The following is a 27,636-nucleotide window of genomic DNA, read 5'->3' as shown; positions in this document are numbered from 1 at the left end:
TCGACCACTAAGTGTACGTGACCAAATGCTCATGCAAATGCAAAAGAAAAAGAAAAAAAAACACACAAAAGCAATAAATATTCAAATAAAAATAAACTATAAACAAAATTAAATAGACTTGAAATTAAATTATACTTCCCCGGCAACGGCGCCAAAAACTTGTTGCGACTTTGATTGTTGCACTCCCAAGAGCAGGTTGTCCACAAGTAATATAGTTCGGTGAGTCCGAATATCGTATCCACAGGGAAGCTAAGGTAATTACAAGTCCACTACAATGTCTTTTTGTTTTGTTTTTGTTTTTGTTTCTTTTTAATTTTAATTGTTTGAATATTTAATGGGTAAATTTTAATTGTTCAAATTTTAATTTAAGTAGTTGAGATTAAAGGATCCACTCTTGGTATTTTAATAAAGTTAACATTAACGAACAATATTGAAATCCACTTAATAAAATGGTTTCAATATATTAAATAATCATATTTATATTATGTTATAAATTATTATCTCATAAATATATAATATATACCAAAACTTATAAATGTGGTCAAGTATTTATTGTGCTATATATATATTTGTAAACACTAAATCAAGGTTCCCACTTTAAATGGTTGGTAAAACCAAACTAACATTTAAATGGTTCCAAGAATTTAGTGTAACATATAGCAACAATAAATCAAAACTCCCACTTATAAGTAGGGTATAAAAATGCTTAAAGAAATAAATATAACATAAACAATAAATAATGATTAAATAATATAAAACATAGATTCTTACCTTATAATAACCTTATTATCATGCCAAGAGCTTCACCTTATCATCTCAACTTTAGGAAGTTAGCTATTCATTATTCAAAGTGTAAAACTTTGAATATGAAATTAACATGCTAATTATATTTAAATGAAGAAATAAAAGAAAAATATAGAGAGAAATATTATGAACTCAAAGATTTGTTCATAGAATGAGGGATATCTCAATACATTACAATGTACCCCTATTTATAGCCAAATTTGGGGATACAACCACAAATAAAATATTATTTTTTACACATAAGTCTTCATTGGTGTTCCAAGAAATTAATATTATATTACACATCACTTTTGAAAATCTTCTTCTCCGAATTTGCTTCTTCACATAAAATGAAACATGTGGATAATTGAGTTGTCTAGTTGTGGTATTTTTTTCAGAATATTTGACCAAGTAATTTGAGAGATATGGTCAAAATACTAGAGCATGGTAAAACTGCCACTCCTTTGGTAACTTTAATTGTTGCTTAATTTGATCCCACTTGTGAGAGGATTTTTATCTCATGCTTGGCAACAATATTGTAGATCTTATAATCAACTTTCTACAGGTCCAAGAATCATCTTAATCACATTTGCAACGCCAATGTTATTCTTGTTTTATCGAACCTGTAAAAAATAGTAAAAACTTATAATTACACAACAACTTATATTTTATACAATTTATTATAAAACATATAATATTTAAACATTTAATAAAACAAAAACTATATATTTATATTATAAAATATTTAATTAATGTACAATTTTTATGTTTATCAATTATATATACCATATTATTACCATAAAATTATACAAATACATACCTTTATTTTTTTGTACACCAACGGCCATAAATAGTAAAAAAACGGCTAGTTTTTGCCCTATAAATATGATCTCACAAACACATTCAATTACTCCAACTTTCTCTTCTTCTCTAAAAATTATTCATCATCAAATTTTTCGAAGAAAAAAGAAGATGACTTTCTCAAGGATATTTTTAATTATTTTGGTTATCATACTCACGAGTCTTGTATTTATCGAAGAATATCCTCCTCGTGCGTTTTCTTTATTTTTACAAATACTTGTACTTATTGTTTATCCGTTACTTTGTATTGCAATATTTATTAACTAATAAAATGCATCGTAATTTTTTTAGTACCACCATGTCAAATTTAACAAAGCTCGAATTTGTTGCGCTCGACATCACGGGAAAGAATTATATGCCATGGACTCTAGATGTAGAAATGCATCTTGAGTCATTGGGTCTAAGCAAGGCCATTAAAGAAAATGGCATATGCACGTCACAAGAAAAGGCAAGAGCCATGATATTTTTGCGTCGACATCTCGGCGATGGATTGAAATGTGAATATCTGACTGAAAAAAATTCCATGGCTTTGTGGAAGGGATTAAAAGAAAGATTCGAACATATAAGAGAAGTTATACTTCCGACCGCCCGGGAGGAATGGAATACATTGAGATTTTAAGACTTTAAAAAAGTCAGTGATTATAATTCGGCGATTTATAGAATAATCTTGCAATTAAAATTTTGTGGAAATGAGGTCACATAATCTGAGATGCTTGAAAAAATATTTTCCACGTTTCATGCATCAAATATTACTCTACAGCAACAATATAGAGTACGTGGATTCGCGAGATATTCTGAACTCATCGCCTGTCTTCTTGTGGCGAAAAAAAACAACGAGCTATTAATGAGAAATCATCAGTCCTGACCCACTGGATCAACATCATTTCCAGAATTAAATGCTGTAAGTAAAAATGAATTTAAACCTGGAAACCAAAATCAATTTCAAAGACAAGGTTTTGGTCGAGGTCGAGGTCGTGGACGTGGACGTGGAATTGGTCGTGGTCGTGGACGCGGCCGTGGTTTTGAAAATAATAGAGATAGTTATTTTTATAACTCATCTCAAAAGAGCGTCCCAAACCATCCACTGAAAAGGCATTATGAGAATACAAGTGTTAATGAGAATCACTCAAAAAGATATGAAAGTTCTTGTTACAGATGTGGTACTCCAGGACATTGGTCCAAAGTTTGTCGAGCCCCTGAGCACCTTTGTAAACTTTATAAAGAATCATTAAAGGGGAAAGAAAGGAGACCAACTTCACTGAACGCAGTGACCGTTTGAGTGATTCAACTCATTTTGATGCTGGTGATTTTATGAATGATTTCTCTGGAAATGATCAATATGTTGGTGGGATAGAAATGAACAATATTGATGCTGTAGAATTTCTCAACGATTTCTCTGAAAATGAACAATATAATGGTAGAATATAAATGTACAATAATTTATTTTTCATGTATTCATAGAATAATGTTTTATTGTATAATTATGATATGTGTTATATTTAAATATATATTGCCAGTAATTTATTTCATTGCATATTTTTTTGAAGTTCGAATATGGAAAATGCTATGAGCAAAGCTGAAGTTTGCATACCCGATAGTGGTACAACGCACACTATCCTCCAAGATAAATGATATTTCTTGGAACTAAAACCAACAAAATCAACGGTGAATACAATATCAGGTCCTGTAGACTTGATTAAAGGATGTGGTAAAGCACAATTTTTGTTACCTAATGGTACAAAATTTTTGATCAATGATGCTTTATATTCACCACAATCGAAAAGAAATTTGTTGAGTTTTAATGATATATATTCCCATGGGTATGATACTCAAACAATGAATGAAGGGAATGAGAAATATATGTGTCTTATCACATATAAATCAGGAAAGAAATATGTGATTGAAAAACTACCAATGCTCCCTACTGGATTGTATTATACACATATAAGTCTCATTGAATCAAACATGGTAGTTGATAATTCTTCGATATTAACCAATTGGCATGATCAATTGGGACATCCTGGTTCAACAATGATGCGAAGAATTATAGAAAATACACATGGTCATCCACTGAAAGACCAGAAGATCTTTCAGAAAAATAAGTTTCAATGTAAAACATGGAAAACTTATTATAAGACCATCACCAGTCAAAATCCAAACTAAATCACCAATGTTTCTTGAACGTATTCAGGATGATATTTGTGGACCAATCCATCCACCATGTGTACCATTCAGATACTTTATGGTATTGATTGATGCCTCCAGCAGATGGTCACATGTATGTTTATTGTCAACTCGAAATGTTGCATTTGCAAGATTACTTGCTCAAATAATAAAATTGAGGAATCAGTTTCCCGATTATACAATTAAGAAAATTAGACTTGATAATGCTGATGAATTTACTTCCCAAACTTTCAATGATTATTGTATGTCTATGAGAATCATTGTTGAGCATCCTGTTGCTCATGTACATACACAGAATGGATTGGCTGAATCATTGATTAAACGTCTGCAAATGATTGCTAGACCAATGATTATGAAAACAAAGCTCCCTATTTCTATATGGGGACATGCAATTTTACATGCTGCTTCATTAATTCGCATCAGACCAAGTGCATATCATAAATACTCCCCATTACAGCTTGCATTTGGTAAAGAACCAGACATTTCTCATCTGAGAATTTTTGGATGTATGGTGTATGTGCCTATTGCACCACCACAACGAAAGAAAATGGGACCTCAAAGAATGGTTGGAATTTATATCGGTTATGATAGTCCATCAATCATTCGATATCTTGAACCTTAGACAGGCGACGTGTTCACAGCACGTTTTGCTGATTGTCATTTTAATGAGGAAATCTTCCCAATGTTAGGGGGAGAACAGAAACATACCGAAAAGGAAATTACATGGTATGTATCATCATTGTTACATCTGGATCCAAGAACAAAACAATGTGAAAAAGATGTACAACAAATTGTACACTTGCAAAGAATAGCAAATCAAATACCAGATGCATTTGCAGACACAAAAAAGGGTAACTAAATCATATATACATGCTGCAAATGCCCCTGCTCGAATTGAAATTCCAAAGTAACAAATAGAAGATACTCATGATGTCATTAAACGCCTGAAACTTGGAAGGCCAGTCGGTTCCAAGGATAAAAATCCTCGAAAAAAAAATTCATAGAGAAATACGATGATCACAAAATAAAGAATTTTGTTTCTGAAGAAACACATGATGATCACAAAATAGAGAATGGTGTTCCTGAAGAAACACATGATGATGAAAATGTTCTGTCAGAACCACAAACTGACGAGAATCATGAAATCTCTATCAATTACATTAATACTGGAAAAATATGGAACCGAAAAGATATAGATGAAATTGATGATATATTTTCTTATAATGTGGCAATCGACATCATAAATGATAACGAAGATCATGAACCAAAATCTTTTGGTGAATGTAAAATCGGCAGGATTGGATAAAATGGAAAGATGTCATCCAGGTTGAATTAGATTCGCTAAATAAATGTAACGTTTTTGGACCTATAATCCTTACACCTGAAGGTGTAAAACCTGTTGGATACAAATGAGTTTTTATTCGAAAGCGAAATGAGAAAAATGAAATAGTAAGATATAAAGCTCGACTTGTTGCACAAGGTTTTTCTCAAAGGCCTGGAATTGATTATGAAGAAACGTATTCTCTTGTGATGGATGAAATTACGTTTCGGTATTTGATTAGCTTGGCGGTATCTGAAAATTTAGAAATGTGTCTTATGGATTTTGTTACAGCTTACTTATATGGATCACTTGATAGTAATATATATATATATATATATATATATATATATATATATATATATATATATATATATATATATATATATATATATGAAAATCCCTGAAGGATTTAAGATGCCTGAAGCACAAAATTCAAAACCCAGGGAATGTTATTCTGTGAAATTACAAAGATCATTATATGGGTTAAAGCAATCAGGTCGAATGTGGTATAATCGACTAAGTGATCACTTGATGAAAAAGGGATATGTAAATAATTCAATATGCCCTTGTGTTTTCATTAAGAAAACAACATCCGGATGCGTAATTATTGCTGTATATGTTGATGATTTAAACATCATTGGAACGAATAAGGAAATTCAAGAAGTTGTGTCATACTTGAAGGAAGAATTTGAAATGAAGGATCTTGGAAAAACCAAGTATTGTCTGGGTTTACAAATTGAACAAAAAGAATGTGGAATGTTTGTTCACCAGACAAATCATACAGAAAAGATCCTTAAACGTTTTAATATGGATAAAGCAAATTCTTTAAGTACTCCAATGGTTGTTAGATCATTAAACAAAGAAAAGGATTCATTCCGTCCATTTGAAGATGATGAAGATATTCTTGGTCCAGAAGTACCATATCTAAGTGCCATCGGTGCCTTTATGTACCTTACAAATTGTACAAGGCCTGATATATCTTTTGCCGTGAATCTGTTGGCAAGATTTAGCACATATCCAACAAAGAGACACTGGAACGGAATTAAACATATATTCCGTTATCTACGAGGAACGACAGACTTGGGATTTTTGTATTCAAAAGATGCTAATCCAAGTATAATTGGTTATGCTGATGCTGGATACTTATCTGATCCACACAAGGCACGTTCCCAAACTGGATATGTATTTACTCGTGGAGGCACTGCAATATCTTGGCGTTCACAGAAACAAACGCTCGTAACAACTTCATCAATCATGCCGAGATTATTGCACTACATGAAGCAAGTCGTGAATGTGTGTGGTTAAAATCAATGACCCAACATATCCAAATTTCATGCGGATTATCATTCGATGAGAAACCTGTGATACTATATGAAGATAATGCTACATGTGTTGTTCAAATGAAAGAAGGATACATAAAAAGCGACAGAACTAAACATATTCCTCCTAAGTTCTTCGCATTCACCAAGGAGCTTGAGAAGAATAAATGTATTGATGTTCGTCACATTCAATCAAGTGAAAACTCATCAGATCTATTCACAAAGGCACTTCCTACGTCAATATTCAGAAAGCACATATATAATATTGGGATGCGCAATCTACGCAATTTGTGAAAAATTGTTCATGTCATCATCAGGGGGAGTTTACGTGACTGTACTCTTTTTCCCTTACTATGGTTTTTATCCCAATGGGTTTTTCCGAGTAAGGTTTTTAACGAGTAAGTACAAAACACGTAATGAAGACATCATCGTATCATGATCATCATCATAAGGGGGAGTGTTGAAAATAAATGATTTGAATATTGAAAAGTAATAGTTGAATATTTGAATGTTGAAAATAAGAGTTGTAAAATTAGAAATTTGTGTGTGATGATGTAGGTAATGATGTATTTTATTTTTTGGATTATGTGTAATGAAACTCTATAAATAGATCTCTCATTTGTGAAGAAAATCACAATTGAGTAGAAAGAAAAATATTATAAAGTGTGTAGTTTGGTAAATTTTGAGAGTTTGAGATTTTTACTTTTTACCATAAATTTTTACTTTTTCACAACAAGATTCTTTATATAATAGTATAGATATATATGCTACACCAAGTCACATCTCTATCAACTTGTCATTCAAAATGGTTAAAAAACTAAAAAACACAAAAACTCTTGTGAGACGGTCTCACAGATCAATTTCGTGAGTCGAATATCTTATTTGGGTCATCCATGAAAAAATATTATTTTCTATGCTAAGAATATTACTTTTTATTGTGAATAGCGGTAGGATTGACCTGTCTCACAGATAAATATTCGAGAGACCGCTTCACAAGAGACCTACACAATAAAAAATAGTTTCATTTTAAAAACAAATATATACAATTTATAGAAATTTTATTTTAGATATCAATTTATATTTTTCAATTAATTGAAACAAGAGAATATGGATATAATTTCCTTGAAACAAATACATTGATTATTGATCCATCATTTTATTATAACATCAAGCCGTTAACTATGTAAGCGGGATCAAATTTAATTACGGGTCGACCCTTTTAACCAATGTGGGGCACCAACTTGACAGCTCCATATTTGTCGAGCCAAACCCGGACCCGATCGCACCGGAAATCAGCCGTCACCATCATCCCGTCTTTCACAGTTTGCACGCTTACTCTCCGATTCTCCCTTACTATCACACTCACCGCAACCTCCCCCGGAACACCCAATAGCTCCGGCCACGAACTTTTTCCGGCATCTGCGAAATGGAATAGTTAAGAAAAGCTATGTCAGAAGAATCGATTGGTCGGAGGTACAATACTTACTAGGGCACTCGTCTGCCATTTCTGTGACTCAGATTTGATTTTCCTCTATTTTTGATTTGCAGCGTGGGTACATCCGGACCGCGTGCAGGAATTTATAGGACGAAAGAAGAAGAAGAAGTCTGCTGTTAATCTGAACGGGTAATTGAAAATTAAAGCCGATTAATTTGAAATTGACTTTCTGACAATGGAATCGTGTGGGAGATTTGACTAATTAGGCCTTCGTAGTTGACTTTTCTTGTTCATACTGATAAGGATTAAAGTCTTTTTTTTTTTTTTTTTTTCACTTTCTCACTTTTCAAGAAATTTGAAATTTAATCGTGAAGACAATATCCGAAGTAGCATTGACGTACTGATATTCTTAAACACATATTCAATGTTAGAAATCAGATTAATATCGCATCACCAGTTAAACACCACATTTCATCGACATGATCATAAAGATATCCGATCATACAGATCAAAGATCATATAATAATTGTAATGCCCGAGGATTTGATTATCGTAATTTGCTATGAGATTAGTGAATTAAATAGATATAACTGTAAACGGGCCACTACGAGACCAGATTGGATAAAGAATATAAATTTCACCAATTTCGGGCAGAACTAGTGGCGCCCGAGCGGTAGAAAGTGACCGCCCGAGCGCCAATGTTCCATGGCATCACGTTCGGGCAGAAGGTGTGGCGCCCGGGCGGTAATTTATGACCGCCCGAGCGCCAGAATCTCGCATGACGGGCAGAACCTTCCACGCCCGGGCGGTAGATCTTTACCGCCCGAGCGCCGAGCTCGCGCCCGGGCGGTAAGTTTCGACCGCCCGAGCGCCAGCGAAGATTGGCAAGAGCAAGCCACGTTTCGAATACATGCAAGTGGCGAGGTATATATAAACAAAATTCCTCAGAAATGATAAGATTCAAAACAAGAAAAGCTCCGAGAGGCTTTTGAAGTTCTTGCGCCGGTATTTCGCAATCCGTCCGTCTGATTTAAAATCCGACTTCGGTACCGTGTTCCTATCGTTGTAGGCTACGCGTGGACGTAAGTTTTACTATGTTTTGGCATGTCTTGAAATTATGATGTTGTAGGAATCAGATATGATTCATATATGTTGTTTCTGACATATTAGACATCGTATAATTACAACCGGATTTAAGAACGGACACCGTATAGAATTGTTATGAATTTTAGAGTTGAATTGATTGGGTTTTGATACCAGATTTATACCATTATCAGTTATGAATTGGGGAAATTGATGTAATTGTTTATTATAGAGATTGTGCAGTTGAAATGATACTGAGATCAAGTAGTGACTTGGATAGGTGTTGATTAGATAAGAGATTGATAGATTTTGTGTCAACATTTCCATTTCAGATTCGTATTGTCAACCGTGACAGCAACTGTGCGACGAAAGGTATAGTACATGTTTTGTTTGGGGAATTACGACTCAAATGAGATCACATTTGAGTTTCCCAACCAAAATCACATACTTGTTTTATTGTTCATACCTTGATATGATTATGATTGTTATAGATTTGTTTATAGAACTTGTATTCAAATCTTGCGATGCTTTGTTTACAGATTGTGTAGCATTGCATTATGCTTGTTTACAGATTGTGTATTCATGCATTAAGATAGGGCAGTCTGGAGATCAGGCAGACTACTAGATGTTCGGCGATATCTCAGCTTAGGGGAAGATCACCGCCCCTATTGTAGATGCGGATACAGAGCAGGCCGAAGTCTAGGAATAAGACGTACAACACCTCGATTGGTAGGGTAGGTGACAGCCAGTGACGTCTTATTCACAACGGGATCCCTAGAGTTCTAGTCGAGTCGAGTCTAGACATGATTAGATTCGCATTGCATGATTTTATATGAATGACATTCATATCAGGATGTTTCATGTTTAGATTGTTTATATGCATGTTACATGTTTATACTGGGATTTGTTCTCACCGGTTTTCCGACTGTTGTTATGTCTGTATGTGTGCATAACAACAGGTGGGGCAGGATCTGGGTCGAGACAGAGATGATCAGGATAGCGTGGTGATCTCGGGCGCAGCAGAGGACTAGTGGTTCTTTTGTTAGACTTGTACTACTGTCTGTTTATAGATGGTACTGGACACTAGTTGTAAGAACAAGACTTGTACTTCATGTTTATATTGTATGTTAAGCTAAGAATTATGTTTGTTTAGTTACATTTGATTGAATGTTAAAAAGCGAAAATTTGACCCACATTTTATATTAATGATCCATTTAATCCCAAGAAAAAGAATTAGAGCCCGGGTCCCCACAACAGGTGGTATCAGAGCAGAGAGTTCCTTTAGACTGAGATAGGATAGAATGAGCGGGGTAGATCGAGTCTTCTTCCTTGCTTATGATGTGCTAGCATGATTATTGCTTTCCTATTACATGTTGTTTGTGTTTGATTTCTTTCAGCATGTGATAAACTGAATCAGAACTGATTCTAGATCAGAGGTAACTGACTAGAGGATGGCTGAGACAGTTGTATATATTGTATACTAATCCTTTGGATTATTAGATATGCCACCTAGAAGAGCAGCCGTACCTCTACGACCAGCAGCGCCAGAACAGGGGAGCACATCCGGAGATACGATGGATGTCACTGCTACGCCCATGGAGACGTTGCTGAAGCGATTCCAATCCTTTCGACCTCCCACATTAAAAGGTACCGAGAATGCCATCGAGTGTGAAAGTTGGCTTGAGGACATTGAGATGTTATTCGAGTCTCTGGAATATAGTGACGAGAAACGAGTGAAACTCATTGGCCATCAACTGCAAGATGTGGCTAAGTATTGGTGGGTGAATATAAGGAGAGTACTAGAACAGCGTGGCACCGAGGTTACATGGAAAGCATTCAAGACGGAGTTCTATCAGCGATTCTTCCCTGTATCCTATCGCAAAGATAAAGGCGCTGAATTTGCAAACCTGAGGCAAGGGCAATTGAACATTGAAGAGTACGTTGCTAAATTTTCTTCTTTGCTTCGCTTTGCACCTCACGTTTCAGGTAATGATGAGGCCATGGCAGATCAGTTTATAAACGGCTTAAATCCTGATGTCTTTACATTGGTCAATACTGGGAGACCCAATAGTTTCGCTGAAGCAGTGAACCGTGCCAAAGGAGCAGAAGCAGAATTGCTTAGGCAACGGAGTGTTCCGTATGTTGCTCCGAGTCCGAGACCGCCATTACCTCCATCCCAAACTCCTTCTCCCCGATTCGAAAGTGGTGGTAGCAGCAGCGGACGCAAAGATCAGTTGAAAGCAAAGGGTAAACAATTTAAGAGGGCAGGGAGCAGTTCTTCGAGCTCCAGCGGGTCAAGACAGAGAGGTTTTGGCCAGAGTCTAGAGGTGGCAAGTGGATATTGCAGTACTTGTGGAGGTAAGCATGCCACAGAACAATGTCAAGGTGTAGTGGGCAGGTGTAACGTATGCAAACAACAGGGGCATTATGCCAAGGTCTGTCCTCAGAGGAGTGGTGCATCGAGATTCCAGGCTGCAGGATCGTCTGCCTCCGTGACTCAGCCTGAGAGGCAAGCTTCATCTGTTCACTCATTTCAGCCGCCACCAGCACAGACCCAGCCTCGAGCCAGAGGTGGCCAGCCAGGGAGTCAGCCTCAGAGACAACAGGCTCAGGTGTTTGCCTTGACTGAAGAGCAAGCACAGGATGCCCCAGATGATGTCATTGCAGGTAACTGTTCTCTTTATGGTTATCCTGCTTATATCTTGATACATACAGGTGCATCACATACATTCATTTCAGAGCGATTTGCATTGTTGCATTCTTTGCCTGTTGAGTCTTTGCTAGATGTTGTGTCTATTAATTCTCCGTTGGGAAGTGGATTGATATCTGTAACTACGGTTAGACATTGCATTCTACAGTTTGAGGGGCATGAGATTGACCTAGATTGTATAGTGTTGGGTCTAGCTGATTTTGATTGTATAGTCGGTATTGATATGCTAACGAAGTACAGAGCCACTGTAGATTGTTTCCATAAGATTGTCAGATTCAGACCCGAGATGACAGACGAGTGGAAATTCTACGGGAAGGGTTCCAGATCTCGGATTCCCTTGATTTCGGCTCTTACTATGAACAGATTATTGCAGAAAGGAGCAGATGGTTTCTTTATTTATGCTGTAGACATGTAGAAGTCGAGCCCGGCATTGGCAGATCTGCCAGTAGTACGGAAATTTCCAGATATTTTTCCAGATGAAATCCCAGGATTACCTCCGGTTCGTGAGGTAGATTTCAGTATTGATCTTACACCAGGTACCGTTCCTAGTTCGAGAGCTCCGTATAGGATGGCACCTATTGAACTAAAAGAATTGAAAGCACAATTAGAAGATCTTCTGGCCAAGGGATATATCAGACCTAGTGTATCTCCTTGGGGCGCTCCGGTGCTGTTTGTGCGGAAGAAAGACGGTTCGATGCGATTGTGTATAGACTACCGGCAACTGAACAAGGCAACGATCAAGAATAAATATCCTTTGCCTAGGATTGATGATTTATTTGATCAGTTGCAGGGATCCTCCGTGTATTCGAAGATTGATTTGCGATCCGGGTATCATCAGCTCAGAGTTCGAGATATAGACATACCAAAGACAGCATTTCGAACCAGGTATGGACATTACGAATTTATTGTTATGCCTTTTGGTTTAACCAATGCTCCTGCAGTATTTATGGGCTTGATGAACCAAGTGTTTCAGAGATATTTGGATGAATTTGTCATTGTTTTCATCGATGATATTTTGGTGTATTCGAAGAACAGAAATGAGCATGCAGAGCATCTCAGAATTGTTTTGCAGACGTTGAGAAACGAACGACTGTATGCAAAATTGTCAAAGTGTGAGTTTTGGTTGAATCGAGTTGTCTTTTTGGGACACATTATTTCTGGAGATGGTATTTCTGTTGATCCAAGTAAAGTGGAAGCTGTGATCAGTTGGTCGAGACCGACTTCTGTACCAGAAATACGCAGTTTCATGGGCTTAGCCGGATACTATAGAAGATTTATCAAGGATTTCTCCAGTATTGCAAAGCCAATAACTCAATTGACGCAAAAGAATGCACCATTTGTTTGGTCAGAGGAGTGCGAGTCTAGCTTTCTAGAATTGAAGAAAAGGCTGACTAGTGCTCCAGTACTGACGATACCTTCAGGTACAGGTAATTTCGTTGTATATTGTGATGCTTCTCATAGAGGTTTGGGATGTGTGCTTATGCAGCGAGGCCACGTGATCGCATACGCCTCGAGACAATTGAAGCCACATGAAGTTCGATACCCCATTCATGATCTGGAATTGGCGGCTATCGTATTTGCATTAAAGATTTGGCGTCATTATCTCTATGGCGAGAAATTTGAGATCTTCTCCGATCACAAGAGCCTAAAGTATCTATTCTCTCAATCAGAACTGAACATGAGGCAGCGTAGATGGCTTGATCTTTTGAAAGACTTTGACTGTGAAATCAAATATTATCCAGGGAAGTCAAATGCAGCAGCAGATGCCTTGAGTCGTAAGGTATGTTCTTTGTCCTTATCGACGATAGGTGTTAACAAGTTAGTTGAAAATTGCTGTACATCTGGATTAGAATTTGATACAGATAGTAAGCCACTACGACTGTTTACGATCCAAGTTGAGCCCAATTTGATTATGAGGATCAAGGAAGCACAAAGAACTGATCAGAATGTGCAAAGATCAATCCAAATGGTCAGATCAGGGCATGTATCAGAATAACAAGTACGAGATCATGTGTTGTACGTAAATAACCGTCTAGTTGTGCCAGATGTTGCAGATTTGAGACAGCAAATTCTGACAGAGGCACATTGTAGTCGGTTCAGCATTCATCCGGGTGGCAGGAAGATGTACAATGACTTGAAGACACAGTTCTGGTGGAAACAAATGAAGTCAGACATTGCCGAATTTGTGTCTAAGTGTTTGAACTGCCAACAGGTAAAAGCCGAAAGGAAGAAGCCCGGAGGTTTACTTCAGAGCTTAGCCATTCCTGAATGGAAATGGGACCACATTTCCATGGATTTCGTGACGAAGTTACCTAGATCATCCAAAGGCTGTGATGCGATTTGGGTCATTATTGACAGACTGACCAAATCTGCATGTTTCATCCCATACAGAATGACGTATAGACAGGATCAGATGGCGGAGATTTATATTCGAGAGGTAGTCAGATTGCATGGAGTGCCGAAGTCTATCGTATCAGATCGTGATCCACGATTCACTTCACACTTCTGGCACAGTTTACAGCAGGCCTTAGGTACGACATTACACCTGAGCACTGCTTATCATCCTCAAACAGACGGACAGTCAGAACGGACTATCCAGACATTAGAGGATATGTTGAGAGCCGTTGTGCTAGATTTTGTCATTAGTTGGCAAGATTCCCTACCGCTTTGCGAATTCTCTTACAATAATAGCTACCAGACGAGTATCGAGATGGCACCGTTTGAAGCTTTGTATGGCAAGAAGTGCAGATCTCCGCTATACTGGGATGACGTTTCAGAGGTACCAGAACTTGGGCCAGATATGATTCGTGACATGACAGAGAAGGTGAAACTCATTCAGAAGAGGATGAAGACAGCACAAGATCGACAAGCAAAGTACGCCAATATCAGACGTAGACCGTTAGTATTTGAGGCGGGAGATAGAGTATTCTTAAAAATTTCTCCATTCAGAGGCGTTGTTCGATTTGGCAAACGCGGGAAACTATCTCCTCGATACATTGGTCCTTACGAGATTCTTGAGAAAATTGGCGATCGAGCTTATCGACTTGCACTTCCTCCTTCTCTATCTGGGATACATGATGTCTTTCATGTATCGATGTTGCGTAAGTATATGCCAGATGTTTCTCATGTCATTCAACCTGACGAAGCGGAACTTGATCAGATTTTGAGCTACGTGGAACAACCGATACAGATCCTTGATCGGAAAGAAAAGATGCTCAGAACGAAGAATATTCCACTCGTGAAAGTTCAGTGGAGTCGTCATGGCATCGAAGAAGCGACATGGGAGACAGAAGCAAATATGCGACAAAAATACCCCGAGATATTCTAATGATGTAAGTATTAATCTAGCTTTGATGTCATTACTTTGATGCTTACAATGATAGAATGATGTATGAGTTCGAGGACGAACTCTTATCTAAGAGGGGGAGAAATGTAATGCCCGAGGATTTGATTATCGTAATTTGCTATGAGATTAGTGAATTAAATAGATATAACTGTAAACGGGCCACTACGAGACCAGATTGGATAAAGAATATAAATTTCACCAATTTCGGGCAGAACTAGTGGCGCCCGAGCGGTAGAAAGTGACCGCCCGAGCGCCAATGTTCCATGGCATCACGTTCGGGCAGAAGGTGTGGCGCCCGGGCGGTAATTTATGACCGCCCGAGCGCCAGAATCTCGCATGGCGGGCAGAACCTTCCGCGCCCGGGCGGTAGATCTTTACCGCCCGAGCGCCGAGCTCGCGCCCGGGCGGTAAGTTTCGACCGCCCGAGCGCCAGTGAAGATTGGCAAGAGCAAGCCACGTTTCGAATACATGCAATTGGCGAGGTATATATAAACAAAATTCCTCAGAAATGATAAGATTCAAAACAAGAAAAGCTCCGAGAGGCTTTTGAAGTTCTTGCGCCGGTATTTCGCAATCCGTCCGTCTGATTTAAAATCCGACTTCGGTACCGTGTTCCTATCGTTGTAGGCTACGCGTGGACGTAAGTTTTACTATGTTTTGGCATGTCTTGAAATTATGATGTTGTAGGAATCAGATATGATTCATATATGTTGTTTCTGACATATTAGACATCGTATAATTACAACCGGATTTAAGAACGGACACCGTATAGAATTGTTATGAATTTTAGAGTTGAATTGATTGGGTTTTGATACCAGATTTATACCATTATCAGTTATGAATTGGGGAAATTGATGTAATTGTTTATTATAGAGATTGTGCAGTTGAAATGATACTGAGATCAAGTAGTGACTTGGATAGGTGTTGATTAGATAAGAGATTGATAGATTTTGTGTCAACATTTCCATTTCAGATTCGTATTGTCAACCGTGACAGCAACTGTGCGACGAAAGGTATAGTACATGTTTTGTTTGGGGAATTACGACTCAAATGAGATCACATTTGAGTTTCCCAACCAAAATCACATACTTGTTTTATTGTTCATACCTTGATATGATTATGATTGTTATAGATTTGTTTATAGAACTTGTATTCAAATCTTGCGATGCTTTGTTTACAGATTGTGTAGCATTGCATTATGCTTATTTACAGATTGTGTATTCATGCATTAAGATAGGGCAGTCTGGAGATCAGGCAGACTACTAGATGTTCGGCGATATCTCAGCTTAGGGGAAGATCACCGCCCCTATTGTAGATGCGGATACAGAGCAGGCCGAAGTCTAGGAATAAGACGTACAGCACCTCGATTGGTAGGGTAGGTGACAGCCAGTGACGTCTTATTCACAACGGGATCCCTAGAGTTCTAGTCGAGTCGAGTCTAGACATGATTAGATTCGCATTGCATGATTTTATATGAATGACATTCATATCAGCATGTTTCATGTTTAGATTGTTTATATGCATGTTACATGTTTATACTGGGATTTGTTCTCACCGGTTTTCCGGCTGTTGTTATGTCTGTATGTGTGCATAACAACAGGTGGGGCAGGATCTGGGTCGAGACAGAGATGATCAGGATAGCGTGGTGATCTCGGGCGCAGCAGAGGACTAGTGGTTCTTTTGTTAGACTTGTACTACTGTCTGTTTATAGATGGTACTGGACACTAGTTGTAAGAACAAGACTTGTACTTCATGTTTATATTGTATGTTAAGCTAAGAATTATGTTTGTTTAGTTACATTTGATTGAATGTTAAAAAGCGAAAATTTGACCCACATTTTATATTAATGATCCATTTAATCCCAAGAAAAAGAATTAGAGCCCGGGTCCCCACAATAATTCACTAAACATTCATCCTTTTTACTTTCTAAGTGGTCATTATTTATCGAGTAATTTAGTCCGCGCTTATAATCTGTACAATATAGTAGTGACATTTATGTTTCATTGACACCTGAAAAAAATATCGTCTATTCTGGTGTCTGCTAAAAGTTGGTGACATTATGTAGTGTCACTATAGAGTATTAAAACTGATATTCATAAATGTCTCGATTTAAAGATATGAAAGCATTGCAAAGTGTCACTAGAGGCATAATGACACTCACAAATGCCTCTTTTGGTGTTAATAAGTACATTTATAAGTAAGTTGCTTCTTTTTATGTTGATAATATGGACAAAATTGATTGTCTTCCATGAAACATCATATTTTAGACAAAATCTAGTCTTCTTTACTTGTTAGCTGCAAGTACAATTCATAGCCTAGTGGTCTCACCCTCCGTCAGATTAGTTGGCTCCCCGGGTTCGATCCCCCCTCTCCGCGTGCGTTGTAATAAAAAAAATAATAAAAGTATAAAAATATGAAGTGAATGATAATCATTTCAAAAGATCAAACATCATATCAAACGACAAAAATACAGGTTCTCACACACAACTCTTTAGATATGGTGCAAACATCAACTACTTTCGAAAGAACTATTGTGATATCTTCGATCAAGAATAAATTAAAAAGTTAGAAAAGGCACTTGGCTATAATATATGAACAATGTTTCCAGAACCTCAAACTCCTGGAGCTTTTTCCTTTGTTGTGAAAGAGCAGCATTACAGTCTGTAAGCTCGAAAATAATACGACTCAGAGATTCCTGGACGGATTATTTTGCTATCTGGGCCTATCTCATATTCCTCAACAGCTACAAAGGAACACATGAAAAATTAGATGTAAAGAGTAAGAATTGTGAAAGGAACTAAGCTAACTGAACAAGTCAAAAACCTCTTTTCCCATTGTTAATGTATTAAGTTATATATAACACCAGCATGTTTAGTGAGTAGTTAGTATGAAAAGAAAGGTAGTTAGTGAGCTAAACACATATAAATAGATGTTAGTTGTACAGTTACAGAATGAATCGCATTTTTCCCTCTTTGTTCAATGAAGGAGTTCTTCTCTCCCGTAAATGCCTTCCTAGCGTAATATGGTATTAGAGCAAAAACTTCCGCACATCGAGAGTTGATCGGAGTCCAGCAGCGATCGACGATCTTTCTTCTCAGGAGCGATCTCTCCTCAGAATCTCTATTCGCTAAGGATTACGTTCATGGCTCCTGTGCTTGCGTCTGGCTCATCTGCATCAACTGGTCAGTCCGCTATTGATGATCTGACGAGTCCATATTTTCTGCACCATTCCGACAACCCGGGCCTCACGCTGGTCTCGCACGTTCTTACGGGAGAAAATTATGTTTTCTGGAGTCGAGCTATGAAAATCGCCTTATCGGTCAAGAATAAATTGGGATTTATCGACAGGTCAGTTGCCAAACCTCCAAGCAATGAGTTAAATCTTCTCAATTACTGGTCTCGCAACAATAATATCGTCATATCGTGGATATTGAATTCGGTTTCGAAGGAGATCTCCGCCAGTATTCTCTTCTCTGAATCTGCAGCGGAGATATGGGAAGACCTCAGAGAACGTTTTCAACAGAGCAATGGCCCAAGAGTTTTCCAATTACGACGAGAATTGGTTAGCTGCCGCCAAGAACAAGAGCCTGTTAGCGTGTATTTCACGAAACTTAAGGCTCTATGGGAAGAGTTATCTAACTTTCGTCCTGCTTGTAGTTGTGGTATGTGCAATTGTGATGGAGTGAAAAAGATTGATGAGTATTTTCAAATGGACTTCACCATGAGTTTTCTGATGGGTCTTAATGATTCCTTTGCTCAAGTCCGGAGCCAAATTTTGTTGATTGATCCACTTCCTCCAATCTATCGTATTTTTGCACTGATTGTGCAAGAAGAACGTCAGAGATCTGTTGATTCTCGGTATTCAGGGAATAATGTCACTGGAAGCTTAGCTTTTGCTGTCAAAAGTGAGCAACCACAGAAACATTCCAACTACAAAGGGTATGCATCACAGAGGGAAAGGCCTTTTTGTACAAAGTGTAACATTCATGGGCACACGATTGAAACATGTTACAAGATACACGGTTATCCTCCGGGATACAAGTTCAAAGGGAAGTTTCCATCCAAGCCTTCCCATGCTACTGCCAATCAGCTCTCTGGAACGCCCATTTCTTCGATTTCTTCTATCTCTTCAAGTCCTGCTAGCACTTCATCCAACAATGTGCTTCAAAACTTCAACAAAGACCAAGTTGAACAATTAATGACAATGTTTGCTCAACATTTGTCCACCCTTGATTGCCAAAACATCCAATCTATTGCTACTCTCACTGGCAACACCACAGGTACTTGCTTATCAATATCTGCTTCAAGTGTCTTGAATTCGTCCTCATGTTGGATTGTTGATTCCGGAGCTTCTCGTCATATATGCTCGAATGCTTCGCTTTTTCTAACATGCAAACCAATATGTAATTCAATGGTTACTTTGCCGAATCAAGCTTCAGTTGCTGTCAAGTTCAGTGGTGACATTAGAGTCAACCCCTATTTGGTTCTTACGGATGTTCTTTATGTTCCCGAATTCAAGTTCAATTTATTATCGGTGAGTTCACTGCTTGGTGATAACAAATCCGTGATATGTTTCTGCCATGATTCATTCATTATCCAGGAAACTTTGACAAGGAGGATGATTGGCAAGGGTAGACTTCTTGAAGGGCTGTATGTTCTTGATGATTGGACTGAGCCTCAATGTGTTGCTGTTAATCAAGTCACTGTGAATACTTGGCACATGCGTCTGGGCCACCCTTCCATCCAGGTTATGGAGCTTTTGAGAAGCAATCTGAATTGTAGTTCTGTGAGCCTTGATACTTGTAAAGCATGTCATATCTGTCCATTAGCTAAACAACGACGTTTACCATTTATTTCTCGTCAACATATATCTGCACATGCTTTTGATCTTGTGCATTGTGATGTTTGGGGACCACATCAGATTTCTACACATAATAATCATCGTTACTTCTTGACATTAGTGGATGATTGTACTCGTTTCACATGGGTTTTCTTACTGCACCGTAAATCCGATGCTCAGCAGGCTGTTACACGTTTCTATAACATCATAGAAACACAATTTCACAAAAAGATTAAAGCATTTCGAACGGACAATGCTAAAGAACTTGCCTTCACTGAGTTATGTCATGCCAAGGGTATCTTGCACCAATTCTCTTGTGTGCAGACTCCTCAGCAGAATTCAGTAGTCGAAAGGAAACATCAACATCTCCTCAATGTGGCTCGAGCACTCTTATTCTAGTATGGTGTGTCCGTTATATTTTGGGGAGATTGTGTCTTGACGGCTGCATTCTTGATCAATCGGGTACCCTCTCCTCGAACTCAAAATAAGTCTCCTTATGAACTTCTACATAAAAAGCCTTTTGATTACTCTACTCTTCGTAGCTTCGGGTGTCTTGGATTTGCATCTACATTGGCGGGTCATCGTGATAAGCTGTCACCTAGAGCACGTTCTTTTATTTTTCTAGGGTATCCTCCTGGTGTCAAAGGATACAAACTCCTTGACATCCAAACTCAAGAGGTTTTTCTTTCCAGAGATGTTGTGTTTCATGAGTCCACATTTCCCTGCCCAATCAACACCACTCCTGATCCGTTTCCTACTGTGGTTTTACCGATGTCGTTGGACTCCCCATGCATTGACAGTGTTTGTCCACCTTCTTTGGATTCTGCACTGCCCAATTCTTCATGCACTCCATCTCGGCAGTCTATTCGAACTCGTACTTCGTCCAGAGTTACGAATCCACCTTCGTATCTTCGTGATTATCATTGCAATCTGTTGCATTCGGCAGCTCAATTGCCCTCCAAGTGCCAATATCCTTTAGGAGATTGTGTTACTTATGATGCTCTTTCTCCGTCATACCGGAATCTTGTACTCAACATTTCTTCCCAAGTGGAACCTCAATTCTATCATCAAGCAGTTCAGTTTCCTCATTGGCGAGAGGCTATGACAGCTGAACTTGAGGCTTTGGAGACCAATCACACATGGTCCGTTGTTCCTTTACCCCTTGGAAAACATTCTATTGGATTTCGTTGGGTTTACAAAACCAAATATGGCTCGGATGGGTCCGTGGATCGACACAAGGCTCGTCTTGTTGCCAAAGGCTACACTCAACAGGAAGGTATCGATTTTTTTGAAACTTTCTCCCCAGTGGCTAAATTCACCACTGTCAAAGTTCTCCTAGCCTTGGCTGCCACCAAACATTGGCACCTTGCACAGCTCGATGTGAACAATGCGTTCCTTAATGGTGATCTTTTGGAAGAAGTTTACATGGATTTGCCGCTTGGTTATGCTAAGCGAGTTTCTCATATCCCCTCTTCTTCCAAGCTCGTTTGTAAGCTTCATAAATCGATTTATGGCTTGCGCCAAGCTTTAGGCAGTGATATTCCAAATTTTCTCAAGCTCTCCTACAGTTTGGCTTTTCCCAGTCACAATCTGATAATACATTGTTCATCAAAGGCACAGGTTCTTCGTTTGTTGCGTTGCTTGTTTATGTCGATGATATTATTATTGCTGGGCCATCATCACAGCAGATACAGACTTTGAAGAAATTTATTCAGGGACATTTTAAGCTCAAAGATCTAGGGGCTCTCAAATTCTTTCTTGGTCTTGAAATCGCTCGTTCTCAGCAAGGAATTGTTTATCCAACGTCACTACACGCTCAAGTTATTAGAGGACGCTGGTTTCTTAGCAAGCAAACCTGTTTTTACTCCTATGGAACCTCGTTTGCGCCTCAACAACACAGATGGTGATCTTCTTGAGGATATTTCTCAATATCGTCGTCTCATTGGCAGACTTCTTTATCTCACGTTGTCCAGGCCAGACATCGTCTTTGCAGTACACAAGCTTAGTCAATTTCTCACTAAACCTCGTACCCCGCATCTGCAGGCTGTTCATCATCTGTTGCGATACCTTAAGGCAGCTCCCGGTCAGGGTGTCTTCTTTCCTGTCTCTTCATCTTTGCAGCTACGTGCCTTTTCCGATGCTGATTGGGCTTCTTGTATGGATACACGTAAGTCCGTCACTGGATATTGTGTTTTTCTTGGTGATGCTTTAATCTCTTGGAAAGCCAAAAAGCAAGCTACAGTTTCAAGGTCTTCTACTGAGGCAGAATACCGGGCATTAGCTAGCACCACCAGCGAGGTTTTATGGCTCACTCAACTTCTCTGAGACTTCAATGCAGCACCAACTGCTCCAGCCACGATCTTTTGTGACAATCGTTCGGCTATTCACATTGCTCACAATCCCATCTTTCATGAACGTACAAAGCATATCGAGATTGATGGCCATTTTGTTAGAACTCAGCTCGCCCATGGAATGATCAAACTGCTTCCAATCAGTTCTCACCTTCAACTCGCAGACATGTTTACCAAGCCTTTGCCTTCTACTACACTTTCCGGGTTACTCTCCAAGATGTCCGTGAAAAACATATATTGTACATCTTGAGAGGGGGGTATTAAGTTATATATAACACCAGCATGTTTAGTGAGTAGTTAGTATGAAAAGAAAGGTAGTTAGTGAGCTAAACACATATAAATAGATGTTAGTTGTACAGTTACAGAATGAATCGCATTTTTCCCTCTTTGTTCAATGAAGGAGTTCTTCTCTCCCGTAAATGCCTTCCTAGCGTAATATAATGCAGCAACATTTGGAGCAGCTAACAGCAAGGGAGTTTTATCTTTCAGCCTTATGAATTCAACCGAAAAGTCACGGTCTTGCTAAGCCAACATTTTCATTTTCTCAATTTTCATCTTATTTGGGGTCCTGAAATCCTGTATCTATATTTATAATAAATATAAAGAAAATAGAGATTAGACTTAGCGAGAGAATAAATTGGATTTATATATATAGTTAATAAATCAAACGATAATATATTTGTGCAATAATTCAAAATGAGATGACACTATCAGTAGTAACGTATCGTTATGAAAATATCTTGTCAAGTGAAATGCAGTGACTGTTCAGAATTCTGAAGTGAATATTTTGGGCTAAAGAAATGACTACCACCAACATTTGGTGTAGCACTTTTCCTTACATGCTCAAGTAGGATCCTTACAATCGATCATTTACGAACCAAGGTGAGTTCATATTTCCGGATTGAACTCACCTTATTAATATAAGCCATACATCAGGATTTAAACTCGTTGTTCATTAATTGGACTCACATTTTAATTGAATTAATTAAATGTGGTAGACATGTTTACATGTTTAAAATATGATTTTCTACTAGAATGCATAAAACTGTGTTTTAAAAGTGATTCGAGACGCGATCGAGGAACGGAGACAAAAAAATATTTTTATTAAATGATTATTTTTAATTATTTAATATATGATATATTTTAATAGGTATTTTTGAAAACGAGGTATTTTGATGTGTTTTTACGCGCCAAGTCGTATTTTACACGGTCAATCAATTTTTGACGAAAATAGGGACTTTTTGGAGGCTCGATTTGTATTTTCGAAAAGCAACCTAAACAAAATATTTTAATTACCATCTAATGGGCCTAATGGATCTATTACACCAATGGGCCTAAAACTTGTATCTTGTTATTTATATTAAAACTAGCCCAAAACCCTAACTCACACACACAAAACTCAAGCCCTCACCCTAAAAACACGAGGACTCTCCATCAGCAACACAACCACACACGCACACGAAATTTTGAGAGGAAAAGTCACGAAATTTGAAGGAAAAATCAGCAAGGTGCATCCCTCGTTTCTCTGCCAACGTTCCTCGCATCGCAAGTCGTTTTTCGTGCGTATTAAACGCAAAGGCACGCCTTAATCTTCCTGGACTCATCTTTCACACCATATTATATGTTTTGATACATGATTACATGAAAAAAATGATACACTTCTTTTATTTTCGTTTTATGGCATAAACATGTTAAAAATAGAGATTTCATCTTTTAAAACTCTTGCTTAGGATGCACAAAGGGGCTGCCACGGTATGGTTACTAGAAGTGATGTTTTTCCACTTGTTTAAGGGTCATGAGATGCATGTTTAAGTGCTGGAAAGGTTAGGGCAAGAGGGTGAACGAAAATATGGGACTTTAGAGGCCTAGGGTTTTCGATTTTTCTTCCTAAGAAGACATGGCTCTTAGCTATTGTTGGGATGTGTTCAAGGGTCCTAAGAGAGTCTATTCATTGTCCTAGATGGGCTGTGCAAGGGCTGTAAGGGAAGGTTGAAGGGTGCTAGCCTTTTTGGGGTGGCACATGGCTTGAAGTCGCGGGTTTGGGGGCTGGCCTTGCATGGGCTGTAGAGGCTGGTCCAGTAGAGTCCTAAGGTTTCGTTCATGGTCCTAGGAAGGTGTTGTAGGGGCTGGTTGGGGCGGCCAAGGGCTAGGGACAAAAGGGCTTAAGGGTCGAGCAAGCTAGGGTTTATGATATTAAGTGCAGAAAATTCCAGCAAGGTATTGGCTTGTTCAAGGGTAGTAATTTGCTTAATTTGGGTTGTATAGGGTATGGTTAGGTGTTGATAAGCTATGGTTCAAGTTTGGTTAAGTTTCAAGTCCATTCGGGTTAAAACCGGGATGTACATCTAAGTTTTAAATACGAATTGAGAAATTAGTCGAGAAGCATAAGTTTACGTCTAAGAAATATTTATGGGTGTATTTTAAGGTGTTATTTTAAGTTTGTATGGATTTGGGTCGTTGTTTTAGTGTCTAAGGAAAAATTCGAAAAGTTAGGTTTTCAGGGGCAAAATGATCATTTAACACCTGAAAAATGTTAAACGTCCTGGCAGGGCTTGAATGTTGTAAAAAATGTTTATGAAATTTTATAATGAAACGTTAATGCTAAAAGACATGTTGAATGCTTGATTTAAAAGAAAAATGATTTATATATGCATGAATTTTTATAACTGATCGATGGAAATATGAAAGATTGAAGGAGGTGAATTGATTGTGACTAATACGATGATACGATGATATAATGATACGATGATATGTAAGGCCAAGACTCAGTTGAAGGATGAGAGTGTCGCCGATGGCCCCGCCTCCCAGTACCGTGGTTATACTTAGATGGATCCATTGACCTACAGCTGGCACGAAGCTCAAAATTGAGGATCTGAATTCAATAAAAAGGGAAACATATACGTATATGATGAAAAGAAAGAAAAATATATGATGAAAGAAAATGTTTAAAGTTTACGTTCATGAAAAGTTATTTTGATTAAAAGTATTTTCACTGTTGCTTGTGAATATTTACGTATAACTTGCTAGTTAAGGTTTGCTGAGTCATTAGACTCACTTGGTGTGATCGATGCAGGTGGACATGATGTTGATGTTAATGGAGGACATGATGGTTGAACTAGATGGATTGAAGATGCACACAACCTGAGGACCGTCACTAGTTTTCCGCAAAAATTACGTTTATGATAAGTTACTTTAAAGATTTTATGACTTATGATGCTTTGAGTTGTTTTGAGAGGATTTAAAGAGTTAATGCTTTATTTTGAAAGAATTTGATTTCATATGTATTCCATAACATATCTAAAATTCAACCGAATCCAACATTTAGTTTTTTGTATATAGCATTTGCAAGAAAACATGTCAAATTCTAGGCGAGAACAGCATACCTACGATTTTATGTTCATAAACAGGTCAAAATTTCTTCAAACCCGATCTTCACCGTTCATAATTTTTTTGATTTACTTGTAAACGTAATGTGAAAGTTTTAAACCTGATCCAACGGTTCAATAAGTCAAAACGAATCCTACAAGTAGACTGATTTCAAGATCGAAGTGTTGCTGTATTTTTGAAATGTCATTTGTGTGATTCTTCTGTGGTTTTTGTTTCTTCAGGCAATAAAAAGGTAAGTGGGCTTTTGTATATAATTTTGCATACTTGTTCTTTTAAGTGGACTTATGTTCTAACATAATTTGTATATGAATTATTTCAGTTTCCAAAGTTTCGTTCGAGCATGAGTTATTTGTTTCGTGTGGTGTTGAAAGAACTCTATGTTTTGGCACTGTGAATATTTAACTGAATATGGGTGGAATCCCAAGTTATGATAAGTTTATGGTCCTTACACAATTAGATCGTAACCATTATATGGCATCGCCTTTTGGAGGAGTAAAAATTAGGGATTGATATCAGTCAACCATGGAAAATAGAGGAATCTCAGTGTGTATGACAATATATAATTACGTTATGTTTATGCTATGTGGTACAAAATATGTTATGAATTTTTCGAAAATAATGTATGTTTGATATGTATGTGCTCGAAGGACCCCTATTTGTTGAGTAACAACCACATCACTCGCCCCTTACTCTAGCCTCCCAGATAAGTTAGAAGAGGAAATCGAGTAATAGGAACAATGCTAGTTTTGGGGCTGGTAGTGGAAGCATGAAGAAATTAAATTAGTTTATGTTAAGTTTTATTTATTTTATGTTATAAAACGCTTCTGCGGAATTTTATCATTTTAGAGGTTACGTCGTAAAAACGATTTTATTTGAGAGTATTTATGATATAAAATGATTTTGGTTGATACTGTACTACGATACTTGTTGTTGTCGATTATGTGATTGTTGAACAACATCGGTGTCGACTAACCCCGAGCTCGGGACGTGACAATGAAGAATTAAACCACGATACAACAGCTTATGAGCTATTCAAGAAACTACATAAAAAGAAGGATGACTCGTGGGTTGATGCTAAGTCTAAGGCTGTTGATGTGAGTTTAACAAATGATAAAGAAAATACGTTTCACATTTATCTACTACTATTGAAGTGAACTAAATCAATTAATCTGTTATTTTAGGATGATATGAATAAGCAATTACTTCAGTTCTCACAACCTGATGTTGATGGTGGGTTGCCACGGACACCAACTCCAGAACACATAAATGAAATGTATATGGAGGCTGCTGGAGAAGTGAGAAAGAAACTCCTATATGGTATTGGCTCGCAGGCTTTTTTGACATTTATTGATGCTACGTCAGGACGTGGACCACGTGCACGTACCAGATCATCTGCGGATATGGCAGCTGCTAGAGCTGAGGATGCCTCGCAAATTCCAAAATCGAAGAACTTACACGGCAGTTGGCTAGTTTGCAAGAGCAGGTTCGATATTTCATGGAGCACACAATCATTGAACCCCAATCCCATCCCTATTCAAGTGCTCGTGATGATGATAGCACACAAGCACCATCCCTTGATTAGATACTTGGTTATATGATGGTTAGATCTTTTTGGCACATTTGAAGATTTAGATATATACTTGGTTGTTGGTTGGTTCTATGTCTTTTTGGTACATAGCTTGATATTTGGTTATATGGTGAGTTCTCTTTTCTTGGTATATGTCACGATATTTTGTATGTAAGTCTTTTGTCAAGGTCAAATTGATGACTTCAATTGTGATGACCGAAACACTGTCTAGGATGATACTTGTGGATATATTTTGAGATGAATTGATAGTTTCGGTATTGTTTATTGGTTGAATGATTATATTGTGATTTTTCTTGGTGTTTGTGGATGATGGATTATTTATTTAATGTGATGAGATTGTATGCTAATTTGGATTGAGGCTATTTTTGGATAGGGCTGATATTTACTGGGGAATGAGGTTGGGTAGGTTCATGAAATAGCGATGGAAA

The 27,636-nt window shown here is 37.8% G+C and overlaps 1 protein-coding gene and 1 long non-coding RNA gene across 4 annotated transcripts; both read left to right on the top strand.

Moving 5' to 3' along the window:
* The first annotated feature begins 7,812 nt into the window (after positions 1 to 7,812).
* Positions 7,813 to 27,578, top strand: LOC140809538 (uncharacterized). 3 transcript variants are annotated; one of them, XR_012113124.1, is made up of 4 exons: positions 7,813 to 7,941; positions 8,017 to 8,092; positions 25,307 to 25,640; positions 26,802 to 27,578. It is a non-coding gene; the product is annotated as an uncharacterized lncRNA (long non-coding RNA). The 3 variants fall into 3 exon arrangements; XR_012113123.1 differs by having other exon boundaries at positions 25,307 to 26,010; XR_012113122.1 differs by having other exon boundaries at positions 25,307 to 27,578.
* LOC140809813 (uncharacterized) lies at positions 18,003 to 19,759 on the top strand. Its single transcript, XM_073167548.1, has 2 exons — positions 18,003 to 19,322; positions 19,643 to 19,759. The coding sequence occupies exons 1-2, from the start codon at positions 18,185 to 18,187 to the stop codon at positions 19,675 to 19,677; spliced, it is 1,173 nt and encodes a 390-aa protein (XP_073023649.1). The 5' UTR covers positions 18,003 to 18,184; the 3' UTR covers positions 19,678 to 19,759.
* Positions 27,579 to 27,636: the final 58 nt, after the last annotated feature.

The sequence above is a fragment of the Primulina eburnea genome, chromosome 13, assembly GCF_022965805.1.
Source record: "Primulina eburnea isolate SZY01 chromosome 13, ASM2296580v1, whole genome shotgun sequence".
Classification (NCBI taxonomy): Eukaryota; Viridiplantae; Streptophyta; class Magnoliopsida; order Lamiales; family Gesneriaceae; genus Primulina; species Primulina eburnea.
This window is presented reverse-complemented; position numbering and strand designations above follow the sequence as displayed.